The following is a 19,131-nucleotide window of genomic DNA, read 5'->3' as shown; positions in this document are numbered from 1 at the left end:
TTATAAATTCACCTGAATCTGACTGCAAGGGACCTTCATTTGTTTTCACTAATCTTTTTCTCTTCACATATCTATAGAAGCTTTTGCAGTCAGTTTTTATGTTCCCAGCAAGCTTCCTTTCATACTCTATTTTCCCCCTCCTAATTAAACCCTTTGTCCTTCTCTACTGTATTGCAAAATTCTCCCAGTCCTCAGGCTTGCTGCTTTTTCTGGCCAATTTATATGCCTCTTCCTTGGATTTAACACTATCCTTAATTTCCCTGGTTAGCCACGGCTGAGCCACCTTCCCAGTTTTATTTTTACTTCAGACAGGGATGTACAATTGTTGAAGTTCATCCATATGGTCTTTAAATGTTTGCCATTGCCTATCTATCCAGCATCAACCCTTTAAGTATCACTTGCCAGTTTATGCTAGCCAATTCATGTCTTATACCATTGAAGTTACCTTTCCTTAAGTTCAGGACCCTAGTCTCTGAATTAACTGTGTCACTCTCCATCTTAATAAAGAATTTCAGCATATTATGGTCACTCTTCCCCAAGGGGCTTCGCACAACAAGATTGCTAATTTGTCCTTTCTCATTACACATCACCCAGTCTAGGATGGGCAGCCCTCTAGTTGGTTCCTCGCATATTGGTCTAGAAAACCATCCCTAATACACTCCAGGAAATTTTCCTCCACCGCATTGCTACCAGTTTGGTTAGCCCAATCTATATTTAGATATAAGTAGGCCATATGGCTTGAGGGGCCGTATGGTTTACTCCTGCTCCTATTTCTTATGTTCTTATGAGACGGAATTTCTTCACTCAGAGGGTTGTGAATCTTTCAAATTCATTGCACCAGGGGGCTGGGAATGCACAGTCTTTGAGTATATTCAAGGCTGAGATCGCTAGATTTTTGGACTCTAGGGGAATCAAAGGATATGGGGATTAGACGAGAAAGTGGAGTTGAGGTCGAAGATCAGCCATGATCTAATTAAATGGTGGAGCAGGCTCGAGGTATCGTATTGTCTACTCCTGCTCGTAAACAGAGGCACCGTCTGCTCTCTCAGGTCGACATAAAAGATGTCACTACACTATTCTGAACAGTTATAATTATCCCTCAACCCACATCACTAAAAACCAGAATATCTGGTCATTATCTCATTGCTGTTTCTGGGACCTTAACTTTGCAAATTGGCTGCTCGTTTCCCTATATTATAACAGTAAATACATTTTAAAAGAAAAAGTATTTAATTGGCTGTAATGGGCTTTGAAAGAAAAACTTGCATTTATATAGCGCCTTTCATGACCACCAGTCATCCCATGTACAGTAGGCACCTCAAGTCGCTGGAGAAATACCACCAACGATGTCTCCGCAAGATCCTGCAAATCCCCTGGGAGGACAGACGCACCAACGTTAGCGTCCTCAACCAGGCCAACATCCCAAGCATTGAAGCACTGACCACACTTGATCAGCTCTGCTGGGCAGGCCACATTGTTTGCATGCCAGATACGAGACTCCCAAAGCAAGCGCTCCACTTAGAACACCTTCATGGCAAACGAGCCAAAGGTGGGCAGAGGAAATGTTACAAGTACATCCTCAAAGCCTCCCTGATAAGTGCAACATCCCCACTGACACCTGGGAGTCCCTGGCCAAAGACCGCTCTAAGTGGCGGAAGTGCATCTGGGAGGGCGCTGAGCACCTCGAGTCTCATTGCGGAGAGTATGCAAAAACCAAGCGCAGGCAGCGGAAAGAACGTGCAGCAAACCAATCCCACCCACCCTTTCCCTGAAAGACTATCTGCCCCACCTGTGACAGGGACTGTGGTTCTCGTATTGGACTGTTCAGCCACCTAAGGACTCATTTTTAGAGTGGAAACAAGTCTTCCTCGATTCTGGGGGACTGCCTATGATGATGACATCCCACTGCATTTTACATCCAATGAAGTACTTTTGGAGTGTAGTCATTGTTGTAATGTGGGAAATTTGTCATTTGGGGCGTCCTGAGGTCATGAAAGTCACAAGTCTTTCTATCCAGAACAAAGGAAGTAAAAATGTCCCACACGGAATGACCAGTAGATGGAGTCAGTGCATTGTTTTGAAATTGCCAACATTTTAATTTGGATGGGTTCAAGTCAATGGAGGATGCAAGGTGGGAGGCTGGCTAGGCGTGCATTGGAATAGTTGAGTCTAGAGGTAATAAAGGCATGGATGAGGGTTTCGGCAGCAGATGAGCTGAGGCATATACTTTTTGACCAAATAGGTACCATCCATTACATGAAGATCATGGTGTATGGACACCAGTGATGAGGAGCTTAATATCATGAGTTAGTCGTTCTGGTGTCACAAGGTTGCTTAAATCCCCATCTTTGTTAATTTCAGTAAAAAAGTAGATATGTGTATTAAAGTTAATCTCAAAATTAGTTATCCATAATTCCTTGTAGCTATCACTCATAAATCCCATTTGGGGACAGCTGCACCATAGAGGATGATATTTATTGCAGGTTATTACTTATTTGCATACATTTTTAGCAACAATTTTGCAGTTTGATACATTCAACATGTATCCTTTATCATTTTGTTAGAAGCTTGGAATCATTCAAATATTCATGTCAATTTACAAAAATGTATATATGGGGAAGTTTTGTGGTTTTACTGGTATGGTATCTAGTTGGTCAAAAGGTATTTGCCTCAGCTCATCTGCTGAAACCCTCATTCATACCTCTGGGCTCTCCTGGGCGGCCTCCCACCTTGCACCCACCGTAAACTTGAGCTCATCCAAAACTCTGCTGCCCTTGTCCTAACTCGCACCAAGTCCCGTTCACCCTTGTACTCACTGACTTACATTGGCTCCTGGTCTGGCAACGCCTCAATTTTAAAATTCTCATCCTCATTTTCAAATCCCTCCAAAGCCTCATCCCCCCCTAGCTCTGTAATCTCCACCAGCCGCCACCCCACCCCCTCAGTTTTCTGCGCTCCTCTAATTCTGGCCTATTGCACATCCCCGGTTTTCATCACCCCACCATTGCCAGCCATGACTGCAGCTGCCTGGGCCTTAATCTCTGGAATTCCTTCCCTAAGCCTCTGCTGCTTCTCCTCCTTTAATATGCTCCTTAAAACCTACTTCTTCACCTGTCCAAATATCTCTATGTGGCTTGGTATCAATTTTTATTTGATACACTTCCCATGTAGCACCTTGGGATATTTTACGGCGTTAAAAGTGCGATATAAATGCTAGTTATTGTTGCTGTAAAGGGTAGTTCATCCATCGGTTGTGTGCAAACTTTTAGAATCGATAATTTGTTTGTATTAATGAAATAAAGGGGCTGAATGGTCATGGTGTACAAATTTCAGCTGGAACAAAACATCTGAAATTTTCCTATTAAAACGTGCAAGTGGATGAAATCTTTATTGAAAATACCCAGGGATTCTTTGGAAGTTTCATCCCATACTCAGTGGAACATACATTGCAGAGTAGGTGTGTGAAACCTGGGTGTTAACAGGGGGTTAAAAATTACTCTTGTATCCATATACTATTGTAGACAGCTGCCCTTTGAAGAAGATGTGCCATCCTACAGCGAGCTTAAGTGTGATTGTGGTAAGAATTTAGATGATCTGCAGCAGTTGTCATGGAAACATTTCATGGTACCGATTCCCAAACTGTGACTGTAATGGAAGCTGTATGAACACCAATGGACAAAGCACATCTCATGAAAACACACCAATGTCCAATCTGCAGATCAAAGTGTACTTGGTTGGACCCTAGAAGCACGTCTTCAAAAGGCTGATAAAAGTATTCAACACATTTTTTAACTAAAATATGTGCAGTTCTTTTTGGTTATTGGCCCATGGATCATAAGATTAATAACTATCCCAACTGCAATGAATAATTGCATATTGGAATTTACATAGGATAACCACTATATGGGCAGTTTATGCAGATAAAAGGCAATATTACTCATGGACCAGAGATTTACAAAATCAGACTATGGATAGCCTAGAAAGATTTCAAGGTAGCATTGGACTCAGTTGACACGGCCTGAATTTGGTTATTTTTAAAGCGAGTGGGTGCTCCAGAAAAATCGGTCCGACTCCCAGACGAACGTATGACCAGTTTCGTGAGTGTAGGCAACGATGCCAACATAACCTTTCAAAACTGTGTCTGGAGACCGATGAGGATGCCTCACGGGGCCATATCGATTTCTGCTGCTCATGGACTGGATCTTGGAGTTGGCCGAAGCATTAACGGCGCTGAACTGAGTTTAAACGCATTCAGCAACTTTGACTACGCAGACGACATTGCCCTTCTTGCGATCAAGGCAGAGGTTGTAAATCTGGCACTAAGGCTGAACTATTCTTTGGTAGAAAACCAGAAAACAACAGTTCGGGACTTTCAAATCCTCCGATAGTATTATTCTGAAGTGTCAGCCGAGATTAAATCACTGATTTTGAAATCACAACCGTTTGGCTTTAAGGCAAGAGTAGTACTATTGAACCAAGGATGCCCATTTGGCTCCGACACTTCAGCTATTAATAAACAGTTGTGATATTCTTTGTAGTTTAATTTGTTTGATTAAATAATTTCTCAACTATTTAACTTCCACTCTTTTCACACACTGTTTCTGATGTCCTGCAGCCAAAACTCTATACTTTCCTTAAGCTTCCACACTTCTGGACACCTTACAAGTTGGGCAAAGCATAACTTAAATATTTTAGTTAAATCACCGAGGAAATCCGAGAGGGCATAGCCATTAACGACCAGCCAAGATGAACAATTCGATCAGGGGTGTTTAAGGTTGTTAAATTATTAACCTTTGCCATCCACAGACTGTTGCGCATTAATCAGTCTTAATTGGAAACACTGATCAATTCTAGCCTATTTGAACCTTTTGAACTTTTGTCGGATTTCCTCCAATGTAATGATTAACCTCTTTAGTCAAGCCAGATTGGCTGTAATGTATCCAGGATGATTAACCTTCCGACAAGCATGTCCAAAATCCCCGAGCTTTCTCAGAGTTGGATAAGTTCATTCACCAGTGTGGAAAAGTTCCATATTCTAATGGCGTGCCATGGAGTACCTGTTTCTATAATAATGATATAAACTAGGCAGAATCAAAAGTAGTAATCTCGGGATTTCTACCAGTGCCACGTGCTAGTCAGAGTAGGAATCGCAGGATAGCTCAGATGAATACGTGGCTTGAGCAATGGTGCAGCAGGGAGGGATTCAAATTCCTGGGGCATTGGAGCCGGTTCTGGGGGAGGTGGGACCAGTACAATCCGGACGGTCTGCACCTGGGCAGAATCGGAACCAATGTCCTCGGGGGAGTGTTTGCTAGTGCTGTTGGGGAGGAGTTAAACTAATATGGCAGGGGGATGGGAACCAATGCAGGGAGATAGAGGGAAACAAAAAGGAGGCAAAAACAAAAGACAGAAAGGAGATGAGGAAAAGTGGAGGGCAGAGAAACCCAAGGCAAAGAACAAAAAGGGCCATTGTACAGCAAAATTCTAAAAGGACAGAGGGTGTTAAAAAAACAAGCCTAAAGGCTTTGTGTCTTAATGCAAGGAGTATCCGCAATAAGGTGGATGAATTAACTGTGCAAATAGATGTTAACAAATATGATGTGATTGGGATTACGGAGACGTGGCTCCAGGATGAGCAGGGCTGGGAACTCAACATCCAGGGGTATTCAACATTCAGGAAGGATAGAATAAAAGGAAAAGGAAGTGGGGTAGCATTGCTGGTTAAGGAGGAGATTAAGGCAATAGTTAGGAAGGACATTAGCTTGGATGATGTGGAATCTATATGGGTAGAGCTGCAGAACACCAAAGGGCAAAAAACGTTAGTGGGAGTTGTGTACAGACCTCCAAACAGTAGTAGTGATGTTGGGAAGGGCATCAAACAGGAAATTAGGGGTGCGTGCAATAAAGGTGCAGCAGTTATAATGGGTGACTTTAATATGCACATAGATTGGGCTAACCAAACTGGAAGCAATACGGTGGAGGAGGATTTTCTGGAGTGCATAAGCGATGGTTTTTTTAGACCAATATGTCGAGGAACCAACTAGGGGGGAGGCCATCTTAGACTGGGTGTTATGTAATGAGAAAGGATTAATTAGCAATCTCGTTGTGCGAGGCCCCTTGGGGAAGAGTGACCATAATATGGTGGAATTCTGCATTAGGATGGAGAATGAAACAGTTAATTCAGAGACCATGGTCCAGAACTTAAAGAAGGCTAACTTTGAAGGTATGAGGCGTGAATTGGCTGAGATGGATTGGCGAATGATACTTAAGGGGTTGACTGTGGATGGGCAATGGCAGACATTTAGAGACCGCATGGATGAACTACAACAATTGTACATTCCTGTCTGGCATAGAAATAAAAAAGGGAAGGTGGCTCAACCGTGGCTATCAAGGGAAATCAGGGATAGTATTAAAGCCAAGGAAGTGGCATACAAATTGGCCAGAAATAGCAGCGAACCTGGGGACTGGGAGAAATTTAGAACTCAGCAGAGGAGGACAAAGGGTTTGATTAGGGCAGGGAAAATGGAGTATGAGAAGAAGCTTGCAGGGAACATTAAGACGGATTGCAAAAGTTTCTATAGATATGTAATGAGAAAAAGGTTAGTAAAGACAAATGTAGGTCCCCTGCAGTCAGAATCAGGGGAAGTCATAACGGGGAACAAAGAAATGGCGGACCAATTGAACAAGTACTTTGGTTCGGTATTCACGAAGGAGGACACGAAAAACCTTCCGGTTATAAAAGGGGTCGGGGGGGTCTAGTAAGGAGGAGGAACTGAGGGAAATCCTTATTAGCCGGGAAATTGTGTTGGGGAAATTGATGGGATTGAAGGCCGATAAATCCCCAGGGCCTGATGGACTGCATCCCAGAGTACTTAAGGAGGTGGCCTTGGAAATAGTGGATGCGTTGACAGTCATTTTCCAACATTCCATTGACTCTGGATCAGTTCCTATGGAGTGGAGGGTAGCCAATGTAACCCCACTTTTTAAAAAAGGAGGGAGAGAGAAAACAGGGAATTATAGACCGGTCAGCCTGACATCGGTAGTGGGTAAAATGATGGAATCAATTATTAAGGATGTCATAGCAGTGCATTTGGAAAGAGGTGACATGATAGGTCCAAGTCAGCATGGATTTGTGAAAGGGAAATCATGCTTGACAAATCTTCTGGAATTTTTTGAGGATGTTTCCAGTAGAGTGGATAAGGGAGAACCAGTTGATGTGGTATATTTGGACTTTCAGAAGGCGTTCGACAAGGTCCCACACAAAAGAGATTGATGTGCAAAGTTAGAGCACATGGGATTGGGGGTAGTGTACTGACATGGATTGAGAACTGGTTGTCAGACAGGAAGCAAAGAGTAGGAGTAAATGGGTACTTTTCAGAATGGCAGGCAGTGACTAGTGGGGTACCGCAAGGTTCTGTGCTGGGGCCCCAGCTGTTTACACTGTACATTAATGATTTAGATGAGGGGATTAAATGTAGTATCTCCAAATTTGCGGATGACACTAAGTTGGGTGGCAGTGTGAGCTGCGAGGAGGATGCTGTGAGGCTGCAGAGCGACTTGGATAGGTTAGGTGAGTGGGCAAATGCATGGCAGATGAAGTATAATGTGGATTAATGTGAGGTTATCCACTTTGGTGGTAAAAACAGAGAGACAGACTATTATCTGAATGGTGACAGATTAGGAAAAGGGGAGGTGCAAAGAGACCTGGGTGTCATGGTACATCAGTCATTGAAGGTTGGCATGCAGGTGCAGCAGGCGGTTAAGAAAGCAAATGGCATGTTGGCCTTCATAGCAAGGGGATTTGAGTACAGGGGCAGGGAGGTGTTGCTACAGTTGTACAGGGCATTGGTGAGGCCACACCTGGAGTATTGTGTACAGTTTTGGTCTCCTAACCTGAGGAAGGACATTCTTGCTATTGAGGGAGTGCAGCGATGGTTCACCAGACTGATTCCCGGGATGGCGGGACTGACCTATCAAGAAAGACTGGATCAACTGGGCTTGTATTCACTGGAGTTCAGAAGAATGAGAGGGGACCTCATAGAAACATATAAAATTCTGACGGGGTTAGACAGGTTAGATGCAGGAAGAATGTTCCCAATGTTGGGGAAGTCCAGAACCAGGGGCCACAGTCTAAGGATAACGGGTAAGCCATTTAGGACCGAGATGCGGAGGAACTTCTTCACCCAGAGAGTGGTGAACCTGTGGAATTCTCTACCACAGAAAGTTGTTGAGGCCAATTCACTAAATATATTCAAAAAGGAGTTAGATGAGGTCCTTACTGCTAGGGGGATCAAGGGGTATGGCGAGAAAGCAGGAATGGGGTACTGAAGTTGAATGTTCAGCCATGAACTCATTGAATGGCGGTGCAGGCTAGAAGGGCCGAATGGCCTACTCCTGCACCTATTTTCTATGTTTCTATGTTTCTAATATCATTCCCATAAAAGACACAGCAAAATAACATTTAAACAGAAAATAGTTGCAACTCGCAAAGCCTACTTATATCAATTCTGAAAAAGGCTCTGATGAGGACATTCAAGGACAAGGAAAGATCACTTAACCAAGTCCTGAAGTAGAGAGAGCTTCAAATCACAACCCTCGACACAGTAATTGAGTACTATCAACTGAGCAAAATTGACACTTGAAAAGGAGTTTAAATGAAAACAAATTAATGTAGCTCTAACAATATTAATAAAATATCATTCCAGATGGTCTTTATTTGTGCAAAAATTAGGACAAAATTTGGAAAAAAATGAGAATGTCATGACAACCTTGGCTTTATTAATAGGGGCATACAATACAAAAGCAAGGTTGTTATCTGATTGGATCTCAGCTGGAGTATTGTGTCCAATTCTGGGCACCACGCTTTAAGAAGGATGTCAAGGCCTTGGGGAGCGTGCAAAGATTTACTGGAATGGTACCAGTTATGTGGACAGACCAGAGAAGCTGTGGTTGTTCTCCTGAGAGCAAAGAAGGTTAAAAGGAGACTTTAACAGAGGTATTCAATGGTTTTGATAGAGTAAATGAGGAAAAGTTGTTTCGATTGGCAGGATGCTCGGTAATCAGGACATAGATTTATGGTGATAGGTAAAAGAGCTAGCGGTTTCAAGGATTTAAAAAAAAACAGCGAATTATGATCTAGAATGCATTTCCCGAAAGGGCGGTGGAAGCAGATTCAATAGTAACTTTCAAAAAGGAATTGGATAAATACTTAAAGGGAAAATTTACAGGGCTATGGGGAAAGAGCATGGGGATTGGGACTAACTGGATAGCTCTTTCAAAGAGCCGGCAAGGTGCAATAGTCCGAATGATCTTCAGTGCTATGTGATTCTACGATTCAAAAGAACTTGCATTTGTATAGTGCCTTTCACGATCTCTGGACATCCCAAAGTGCTTTACGACAAGTACTTTTGAAGTGTCATCACTGTTGTAATGTAGGAAACGCAGCAGCCAATTTGCGCACAAAGTTCCAGCTAATCTCCCACTTGAGGTTGCTGACCTCCCCCTGTATCACTGTGGGATTACAAATGGTGACAAGACACTTCCTCACAGGGAGCGAGTGCTGCTTAAGTTGATCACTAGGAAATAGCCAACAACAGACACCTGGGAACATTTCACTTGCTTGTTCTCAGTGACAGGCGATACAGCATCTGTGAGGTGAAAGAAAATGAATATCCAGAAAGGCAACATTTATTGGGTATACAAAAAGTTACTATTTAAAAAATGAATCATGGGGAATGGATCTTCTATACAAAATAAAGGTTTGGTGCATGTACTAGTGTCATTTTACCAGAATAAAGAGAATAAAGAGAAATACTAATAGGATTATTTTTGGTTTTGAGTATTTTTCCAAATCAGGCATCAGATATATTGCCATTGGGACCAAAACTAGGGTCATAATACAAGATAGTCATTAATAAATCCAATAGGGAATTCAGGAGAAATTCAGTAGAAACTTCTACCAAAGGGAGTGGTTGAGGCAAATAGCATAAATGCATTTAAGAGGGCAATACAGCGATGCCCACATCCCGTCAATGAATACATTTTTTCTAAAAAGGGAAGCTAGAGGAGTACATGAGGTAGAAAGGCATAGGAGGTTATGCGGACAGGGTCAGACGAAGTAGTGGTGGGAGGAGGCTCGTATGGAGCATAAATACCGGCATGGATCTGTTGGGCCGAATGGCCTGTTTCTGTGTTGTATATTCTATGCAATTCTATGAAAGGGATCAGTTTACTCAAATTTGACCATTACTGCTACTTTCCCCTCCCCTCCACCTTTGGCAAACTCAAGAAATTCTTGTAAAATACCTAAGTGCACAAAATATTCAATTAATTCACTGTCACATTCATTAATGCAGGTTTGTGAACATATTCGTGACATCACAAGTGTCAGAGAGAGACACGAGTAGAACTGATGCCAATATGGACACATCAAGCTTGTTAAACTGCAGGGAGCTGAATTGCAAAATAATTGATGTGAATCCTTCTTAAAACTAGAATAATAAAAACAAAACACCAAAGCAACTAATTTAATTTTCAGCAAAAATTAGTGCAGTTAAATCAAAAGTAACATGAAAGTGCATGAAAATATCCAGTCCAAAAGATTTGAAATTAGATCAAGAATTAATGAAGCTCAGATGTAAAGAATTCAGACATTACATAGGCCATTCGGTCCAACCAGTTCATGTCGGTGTTTATACTCCACTCGAACCTCTTCCCTGATCTAAATCTATCAGTGTAGCCCTCTATTCCCTTCTGCCTTATGTACTTGTCTAGCCTCCCCTTAAATGCATCTATACTATTCGCTTCCACCACTCCCTATGGTAGTGAGTTCCACATTCTCACCACTTTGGGTAAAGAGGTTGCTTCTGAATTCCCTATTGGATTTCTTGGTGACTATCTTATATTGATGGCCTCGAGTTATGCTCTTCCACACAAGTGGAAACATTCTCTCTGTATCTACTCTATCAAAACCTTTCATAATTTTAAAGACCTCTATTAGGTCATCCCTCAGCCTTCTTTCCCCCCCCCCCCCTCCAAGATAAAAGAGACCCAGCCTGTTCATCCTTTCCTGATATGTACACCCTCACATTTCTGATACCATCCTTGTAAATCTTCTCTGCATCCTCTCCAATGCCTCTATATCCTTTTTATAATATGACGACCAGAACTGTACACAGTACTCCGTATGGTCTAACTAAGGTTCGATACAGATTTAGCATAACTTCCCTACTTTTCAATTCTATCCCTCTAGAAATAAACCCTAGTGCTTGGTTTGCTTTTTTAAAAAAAATGATCTTTTTTTTAATGTGGCGCAACGTTTAGTGATCTGTGTATTTGTACTCCGAGATCACTTTGTTTCTTTACCCCACCTAGACCGCACCTTCCAAGTAATAAGTGACCTCCCTATTCTTCCTACCAAAATGTACTCTCTCACATTTATCTGTATTGAAATTCATTTGCCAATTATTTGCCCATTCTGCAAGTTTATTAATGTCCTCCTGTAATTTATTGCCGTCCTCCTCAGTAGGAAAATGACTGGGGGAAATGCTAGCTAAGCAATATACCAGAGCACACAAAAGAATTAAATGGTCCAGAACACAAAATGAAAGAGGCAAAGGTGCTTACAAAACTAGTGTGTCCAGGAATTGCGTGCATCGAACTATAATGCTTCATGGAATTTTTGTATCCTTTTGCTGTTGCAATTATTCTCTTTATTTTTAGGCAATGCCAAGTACATTAAAGTAAACATTACATGGAATTTACAGCACAAAAACAGGCCATTCAGCCCAACCAGTCCCTGTCAGTGTTTATGCTCCACACGAGTTTCCTCCGACCATACTGCAACTCACCCTACCAGCATATCTTTCTATTCCTTTCTCCCTCATGTGTTTATTTAGCTTCCGCTTATGCCATTCGCCTCAACTGCTCCATGTGGTAGCGAGTCCCACATTCTAACCACTCTGGATAAAATCTTTACAAAATGTATTTTATACAACACTAAAAACATACACTAGGTATTGGAATGGAATTTGCAACTTCTGTTATTGGCACGGTTAAAATGGTTCACATAATGGATAGAATGTTCATTAATTGATAATGTTAAAAACATACTAAGTTATTAATATATTACAACCCCTGCATAAGGCAAGCAGGGGCTAGTGTTCTGCTCATGCAGTTGCGGAATCACTGCTCACTCACAATCTTGGATTATTGTAGGATTACCAGCAGTAATGCACATGAGATTCACTATTATTCTTCAAAGTGATAGCATTCTATATCAGTTCTGAACATAGGAACAGGAGGCCATTCAGCCGCTCGCGCCTGTTCCGCCACTCAATTAAATCATGGCTGATCTGTATCTTAACTCCATCTACCCACCTTGGTTCCATAATCGTTAATAACCTTACCCAACAAGGGTTGTTTGTGATCAAGAGAATGTAACAGTAAGTTACATTTTTAATGATGGATGGAATTGGAGAGAGAACTATGGGATAGGATATGTTTTGGAGCAAAGTCTGCCATTTTACACCAGATATTACAACCCCTGCATAACGCAAGCAGAGGCTAGTGTTCTGCTCATGCAGTTGCGGAATCACTGATCACTCACGATCTTGGATTATTATAGGATTACCAGCAGTAATGCACATTAGATCCACTAGAGTGAATGGTGGATGTAAGGAACTCCAAAATAACAGTCTGACACAGAAACTATATTAATACTTTTGAAAAAAAATGCAAGAATTACTTTTTGCAATTTAACAGACATGCAAGTAAGGACATAAGAAATAGGAGCAGGAGTAGGCCATACAGCTCCTCAAGCCTGCTCCGCCATTCAACAAAATCATGGCTGATCTTCAACCTCAACTCCACTTTCCCGCCCAACCCCCATATCCCTGGATTCCCCTGGAGTCCAAAAATCTATCGACCTCAGCCTTGAATATATTCAATGACTCAACATCCACAGCCCTTTGGGGTAGAGAATTCTAAAGATTCGCAACCCTCAGTGAAGAAATTCCTCATCTCTGTCCTAAATGGCCGACTTCTTATCCTGAGATAAACTATGCCCCTTGTTCTAGATTCTCCAGCCAGGGGAAACAGCCTCTCAGCATCTACCCTGTCAATCCCCCTCAGAATCTTATATGCTTTAATGAGATCACCCCTCATTCTTCTAAACTCCAGAGAGTATAGACCTAATCTACTCAATCTCTCCTCATAGGGCAATCCTCTCAACCCAGGGATCAATACTACCACCATGAAAAATTCTCACGACCAGAAGTTCTGATTTAATCTTAAATTAATAGTTTTAGGGGTCATTATTTATAGAAAGAGTTTTGATTAGCACCACATAGCATATTAAAAGAAAAATACAAAGCAAGACATTGAATAACTATGATTAAACAAACCAAATTAACTCTTATCAGGAATTCTCTAAATCAGTAAGGCAATAGACAAAAAAACTTTTTTTTTTTACACAAGGTTTATCCAAGAGATTGTACATTTGCAAATTGAATGATTCAGGAGGCACAGTGTTAGCCAGGTAAAGGGTCATCCCAACTCATACAGTATTCAACAATGACCAATCATCCCATTAAAAAAGTGTCCACCAATTATAAACAAAAACAGCATAACATTCCTTCACAATCATAATGAATATTCAAGTTATTCTTCACAAATCAAATTAGCATTGCTTCTTCATAGAAAACATTATTTACATTAAAAAATATTCCAAAGCAAATAAAGTAAAATCTTCAAATAACCTTCACACAAAGTGATCAAGAATCACTAAAATAGGCCTTCCCTACCAAATATCGAACTCAAATCAACAGAGTAAAATGAGTCCTTTTAATTTGTTGTTGCAGTATTAAGTATGTGGAACATGAAGGAATGTGGCAGAAATATAGTTTCAACTTTTAATTGTTCTATTTCCTTCTCCAGTGCCAACGAGCCTTCCGCCTTCTCCAGTGTGTTACTCTCCTTTACGCCTTACAATCCAATTTACTACTTTGCCTTTTTTTAGAAAAAAATCTTTGCAACTTCTTTCAGCGTCACAGGGTGGCACAGGCAAGATTGGAATTGGAGAAAAATTGCTTCTTGGTGAAATCGGAGTTTGAGGTAAGATGGAGAGGAGGCAGCTAAAATGATTTTAGGAAAATATGAAAAGGCAATTTTTGTTTGTTGAGCTAATAGCACAGAAGTAGTAAAACAAGAATAACAATCTTTTTGGGTACCGATGAGAAAGTATAGAAGTGCTGCAACCTATAAAGCCAGTCAGGACATTCTGGCGATTTAAATTCTTCAATTTTAGGTTGTTGAACTCTTGGGGGGGGGGGGGGGGGTGGGGGGGGGGAATAGATCATTGGATGCCTATATATTCTTCATTTTACTGCTATGTGACTGATTAACCATTCTCATGGTGACACAGCCAACTATGAGGAGATAGCATTGCCAGCAGCACCACACCAATAAATTATATTACTTTCTGAAAACAATGGCCTTGAAATTATGCCCTGGGATACTGGAGAATGAATCATTAATATGTTCATCTGAAGTGCCTTCCTCTGCTACTATAATGGGAGGCATTAAAAATGGGTCAATGCCTCATGCTAACAAGGCAAAAGGAATGTCACAAACGTCTTAACTTATTACGTTATAACTTCAAGACCAATTAATGAACAATAAGGAAATTAGTCTTTGAAAAGTGGAAAGAGTCACAAGTAACAAAATACATTTTCAGTTAAGCAATTAGAAAGCAGGTTTGGGGTTTTTGTATCGAGTTTTTGCTATCTTGAATATACAGGTATTTTGAATATTAATGATCTCTATTCCCAGTAAAAAATGTGTAGCACAATTTACAAAGGCATTATTGTGTCATACGTTCCTTTCTAAGCAATTTCGCAAACAGAAGTATAATATATAAACAAAGAGGCAATAGAAATTAAATACAAATCCCAAGCAAAACTGATTCACCATAAAAAGGTAAACTGGACAGATTTTCCTCCGAAACAAACAAGTGTCCAATCATTCCAAAATGATTTATATATCCTTACATGTTTAGAATACAAAATATAAATGCTGTGCCAGTATTTTGTACAATATTTCTTCTGATTCACCCAGATTCTTCCATGTGCTGGTTATCAAATCAATTCTGTTAAACATACGTATATTTCCCCAAAAAGATAGTTCTTTTAATCCACCTTGACAACGCTGTAGATCTTGGACACAAACCAAAAACATGCGAAAAACCCAATAGTTCCTGAAAGAAAATGTAGAAGCTTCTAAAACAAAATGTTTGCAGACATCAATAATATTCATGTGCACAAAAAAGGCAACAGCACTTAATTTAATTTTATTAATTTCTTAGCGCAAGTCACTGTTGAGTAAGCCTAAGAAACACAAATGATATCATAATGTTTCATGCTCTTCAAAATCACTGATGTTTTACCAGCTCATTGCCTATGATACCTTGCTACCAACCCAGCTGTGAATCAGAGATATCTATCTTGCAGCTAGTGGCATTCTGCCTGCTGAGGCTGACCAATGACCAGGAATGCCGGTGCCTACAGCAAGTAAATCACTGACTTAACAGCAGGGCACCACCAGAAACTATAGCACTGAACATTTTCTGAATCTGTCTTTTCCTCTTAGCTGAATAAACATATGTAGAGTACGTGTGACACGGGTTCGTGCACTGTCAGCTATGACAAGAGTAGAATTACAGATTTATCCTTGTAGCTTTTCATATCCCCGAGCCATCACTATAGGCATCGTGCTCAGTTCTGAATGGAAAGCCTTTCCTCCCATCTATTGGATGACCAAACATATTACCTCAATAGTACGTTAAATCAAGAGATTGCTTAAAATTTAAGCCACAAATAGAATGGGAAATTATTTTCTGTCGGCATTTCTCTCCTTTAGAAATCATGGGGTAGAAATTCAGTCGCTTTGCGCCCCTGGAAAGGGTCAGAACTGGGGTGCTAAAGGGCTCGGTTTTAACAGCACTTTGATTTTTGTTTCACGCTGATCCTTTGGCACCCTGTAGTGGGACCGCCTGGTTTAGCTGTCCCGGCGGCAGTGAGGGAAGTAATTGCGGAATGAGGTACGTGTGATTGTTTTTATTTTTGTGATTTATCTTCATATGTGGTGAGCAAAGTATTGGTGAGCATTGTATTTTTTGGGCGGTTTTCTTTTCCAGGGAAGCCTCTCTTAGGGCGCTCCGAGACCAGCTCTTTAGCTTGGGATTTTCAGTTGTTCAGCCGGCTTAGCGCCCTAAGAGATGTGTGGAACACCTCCCTTAGCGCTCCGTTCCACACTCAGGGCCCAGCTGCTGACGCAAATCATTTCCCGCTGCCATTATTGCCCTATTTAGCCTCCACCCCCATGTTCTTCTGGATGTGGCACTTGTGACTGGAATCGGAAGCTAAAATAAGAAGCCCTCCTTCGAGTTAACAGCTTGCTCCTCTGAACAGGCGTTCTGCAGGGAGGCTTCTGTAAAGACAACTACAGAACCCCTGAACAAACAAAGTGGAGTTCCCTCTTAAAAGGAAACCAACTAAATTTATTTATGTATCCAAATCTCAACACCCTAAAGGTTTTCAATGAAGTGGGAGAATGCGTGCTAGGTTAGTGCTGCATCTTAGACATCCAATTGGGGTTGTTAATACTACTGCTTTCCCTCACATATCGAAACGTCGTAATCAACCATCACTTTTCTCACCACTGCTGCATCCAGACAATTACACTGCAATTACAGCTGGCTGTAGGGAAGTAAAATAGCCTTTTTCCCCCCCATATAACTGCTGATAGCAAATTTAACATTTCAATTCAGATTTGTTTTGGAGATGGAGCTAAATGAGGTGTCAGCCGTGGCTCAGTGGGTAGCACTCTCGCCTGAGTCAGAAGGTTGTGGGTTCAAGTCGCCCTCCAGAGTCTTGAGCACATAATCGAGGCAAAAGTGATTACCTGCACGAACATTTTTGTGCCCTTCTGCGCATGCGCGTAGTCGGTCCCAAATTACACATTCCAGAGAAACTCCAAGGGGACCAATCGGCAATCAGGACTCGTCATCCAAGGGGACCAATCAGAACTGTGTGTTACAAATAAACACATCCTAATCTAAGCCGCCACTCCCACTGCAGTACCGAGGGAGTGCTGCACGGTCAGAGGTGCCATCTTTCGGAAGAAACATTAACCCCGCCTGCTCGCTCAGGTGGATGTAAAAAATCCCATAGCACTATCTCAATCACGGGCAGGGGGGGGGGGGAATTCTCCCAATATCTAGCTCTCATCCAATATCACTAAAACATATTATCGGGTCATGATCACATTGCTGCTTGTGGGAGTGTGCTATGTGCAAATTAGCTGCCGCGTTTCCTGCATTACAATCAATGAAGTATTTTTGAAATGTTGTAGTGGTTTGGGATGTCCAGAAGTTGTGAAAGACGTTATATAAATGCAAATCTTTCTTTATTTTCTTAAGTGTTCCGTAACTCATTTATAAATAGCAAAAATGGGGTCAAAATTGCCTAATCAAATAAATACTTCATTCAACATCTTGTAATAATCTGAATAAAAAAACAAAATTATGCCTGCATAAAAACACAAGACACTGAATGCAGGACAGCTGGTTAAAAGGAGATCTAATCAAAGGGGCTGAGATAATGCCAAATTGAAAAAATTAAGTTGAAGAGCTTCACTGAATTGTCACCTTAGTGTCAACTGTGGCTGTGGGTAGCACACTCGCCTCTGAATCAGAAGGTTTAAATTCCCACTCCAGGGACTTGAGCACAAAAAAAAATCTAGGTTGACACTTCAGTGCAGTGCTGAGGGAGTGCTGCACAGTCGGAGGTGCCGTCTTTCGGACGAGACATTAAACCGAGACCCCGTCTGCTCTCTCAAGTGGATGTAAAAGATGCCATGGCACTATTTCAAAGAAGGGCAGGGGAGTTATTCCCAATGTCCTGGCCAATATTTATCCCTCAATCGACAGAATAAAATATAGATTATCTGGTCATGATCACACTGCTGTTTGTGGGAGCTTGCTGTGCGCAAATTGGCTGCCGCGTTTCCTATATTACAACAGTGACTGCACTCCAAAAGTACTTCATTGGCTGTAAAGCATTTTGAGATGTCTGATGGTCGTGAAAGGCGCTATATAAATCCATGTCATTTTTAAAAACTCCAGTCAGACATTTTAAAAAGAGAAATTTTCATTTAAAACCACACTTTGTACGTCAACACCAGGTTATGATTTAGGACCTCACAAAACAAACAGACCCTGGGTGATAAAATTCCTGCGTTTCACTATTTGCCATAGAACAGGGTATTCAATGGTTAGAAGAGATTTCGATCATACTTATGAAATATGGTCAGTGCCTGATAAAGTACACCTCAGGAAAGAAGCCAACGATTCCAAGGAGGGGAGTCGAAACACTAAAATAAAAGACTATGACATTCAATAGAGGCAAATACCAGTCTGCATGGAATTGTTCTCAATAGCTTACCTGTGAAAAGGAAGAAGATCAACGCCATTATCATTGTGTAACCAAAGTACAAAATGATGCTGGCAGTGCCAGTTATCTGGAGTTTGGAATAGAAATAATGCACTGCGTAGATTAAAAAATATACTGCTGTAAACCCACTAGTTAGGAATGATCGCCAATGCCAGTGGTAGTCCTGAAATGATAAAGAGCAAAATCTTTTTTAAAAACAAAAGATATTTGAGGATAGAATAGAATTCTATAATAGCTGTCTTCACAGTCCAGCAATAATGGGCTCACATTCAAACTCCTGACTGGTCAGCAGATCCAGCAGCACAGAGGAGGTAAACATCATCTCCCAGGCAGCATTGAGATTATGGAATGGGGAGAAAGAAGAAATAATTCACTTCACAGGAAACAGGTCCCTTTAAAACACTGTATTCCCTGGAACTTAGATGGTTAAGGGGTGATTTGATTGAAGTTTTCAAGATATTAAGGGAAACTGATAGGGTAGATGGAGAGAAACTATTTCTGCTGGTTGGGGAGTCTCGGACATGGGGGCATGGCATAAAAGTTAGAGCTGGACCTTTCAGGAGTGAAAGATAGCATAGTGGTCATGTTACTGAACCAGTAAACCAGAGGTCTGGAATAATGA

At 41.3% G+C, this 19,131-nt stretch overlaps 1 protein-coding gene across 1 annotated transcript in view; it reads right to left on the bottom strand.

The window, feature by feature from the left end:
- Window positions 1-11,373: 11,373 nt before the first annotated feature.
- tm9sf2 (transmembrane 9 superfamily member 2) overlaps window positions 11,374-19,131 on the bottom strand; it is an 84,437-nt gene continuing 76,679 nt past the window's right edge. The window contains exons 16-17 of the mRNA XM_070891775.1: window positions 18,501-18,672; window positions 11,374-15,253 (exon numbers count right to left, since the gene is read on the bottom strand). Coding sequence (XP_070747876.1) covers window positions 15,186-15,253; window positions 18,501-18,672 — 240 coding nt within the window. The 3' untranslated portion in view covers window positions 11,374-15,185. The remainder of the gene's footprint in view (window positions 15,254-18,500; window positions 18,673-19,131) is intronic.

This window comes from Pristiophorus japonicus, chromosome 10 (assembly GCF_044704955.1).
Source record: "Pristiophorus japonicus isolate sPriJap1 chromosome 10, sPriJap1.hap1, whole genome shotgun sequence".
NCBI classification, from domain to species: domain Eukaryota; kingdom Metazoa; phylum Chordata; class Chondrichthyes; family Pristiophoridae; genus Pristiophorus; species Pristiophorus japonicus.
Note: the sequence above shows the minus strand (reverse complement) of the source record. Positions and strands in the feature narration are given on the sequence as shown.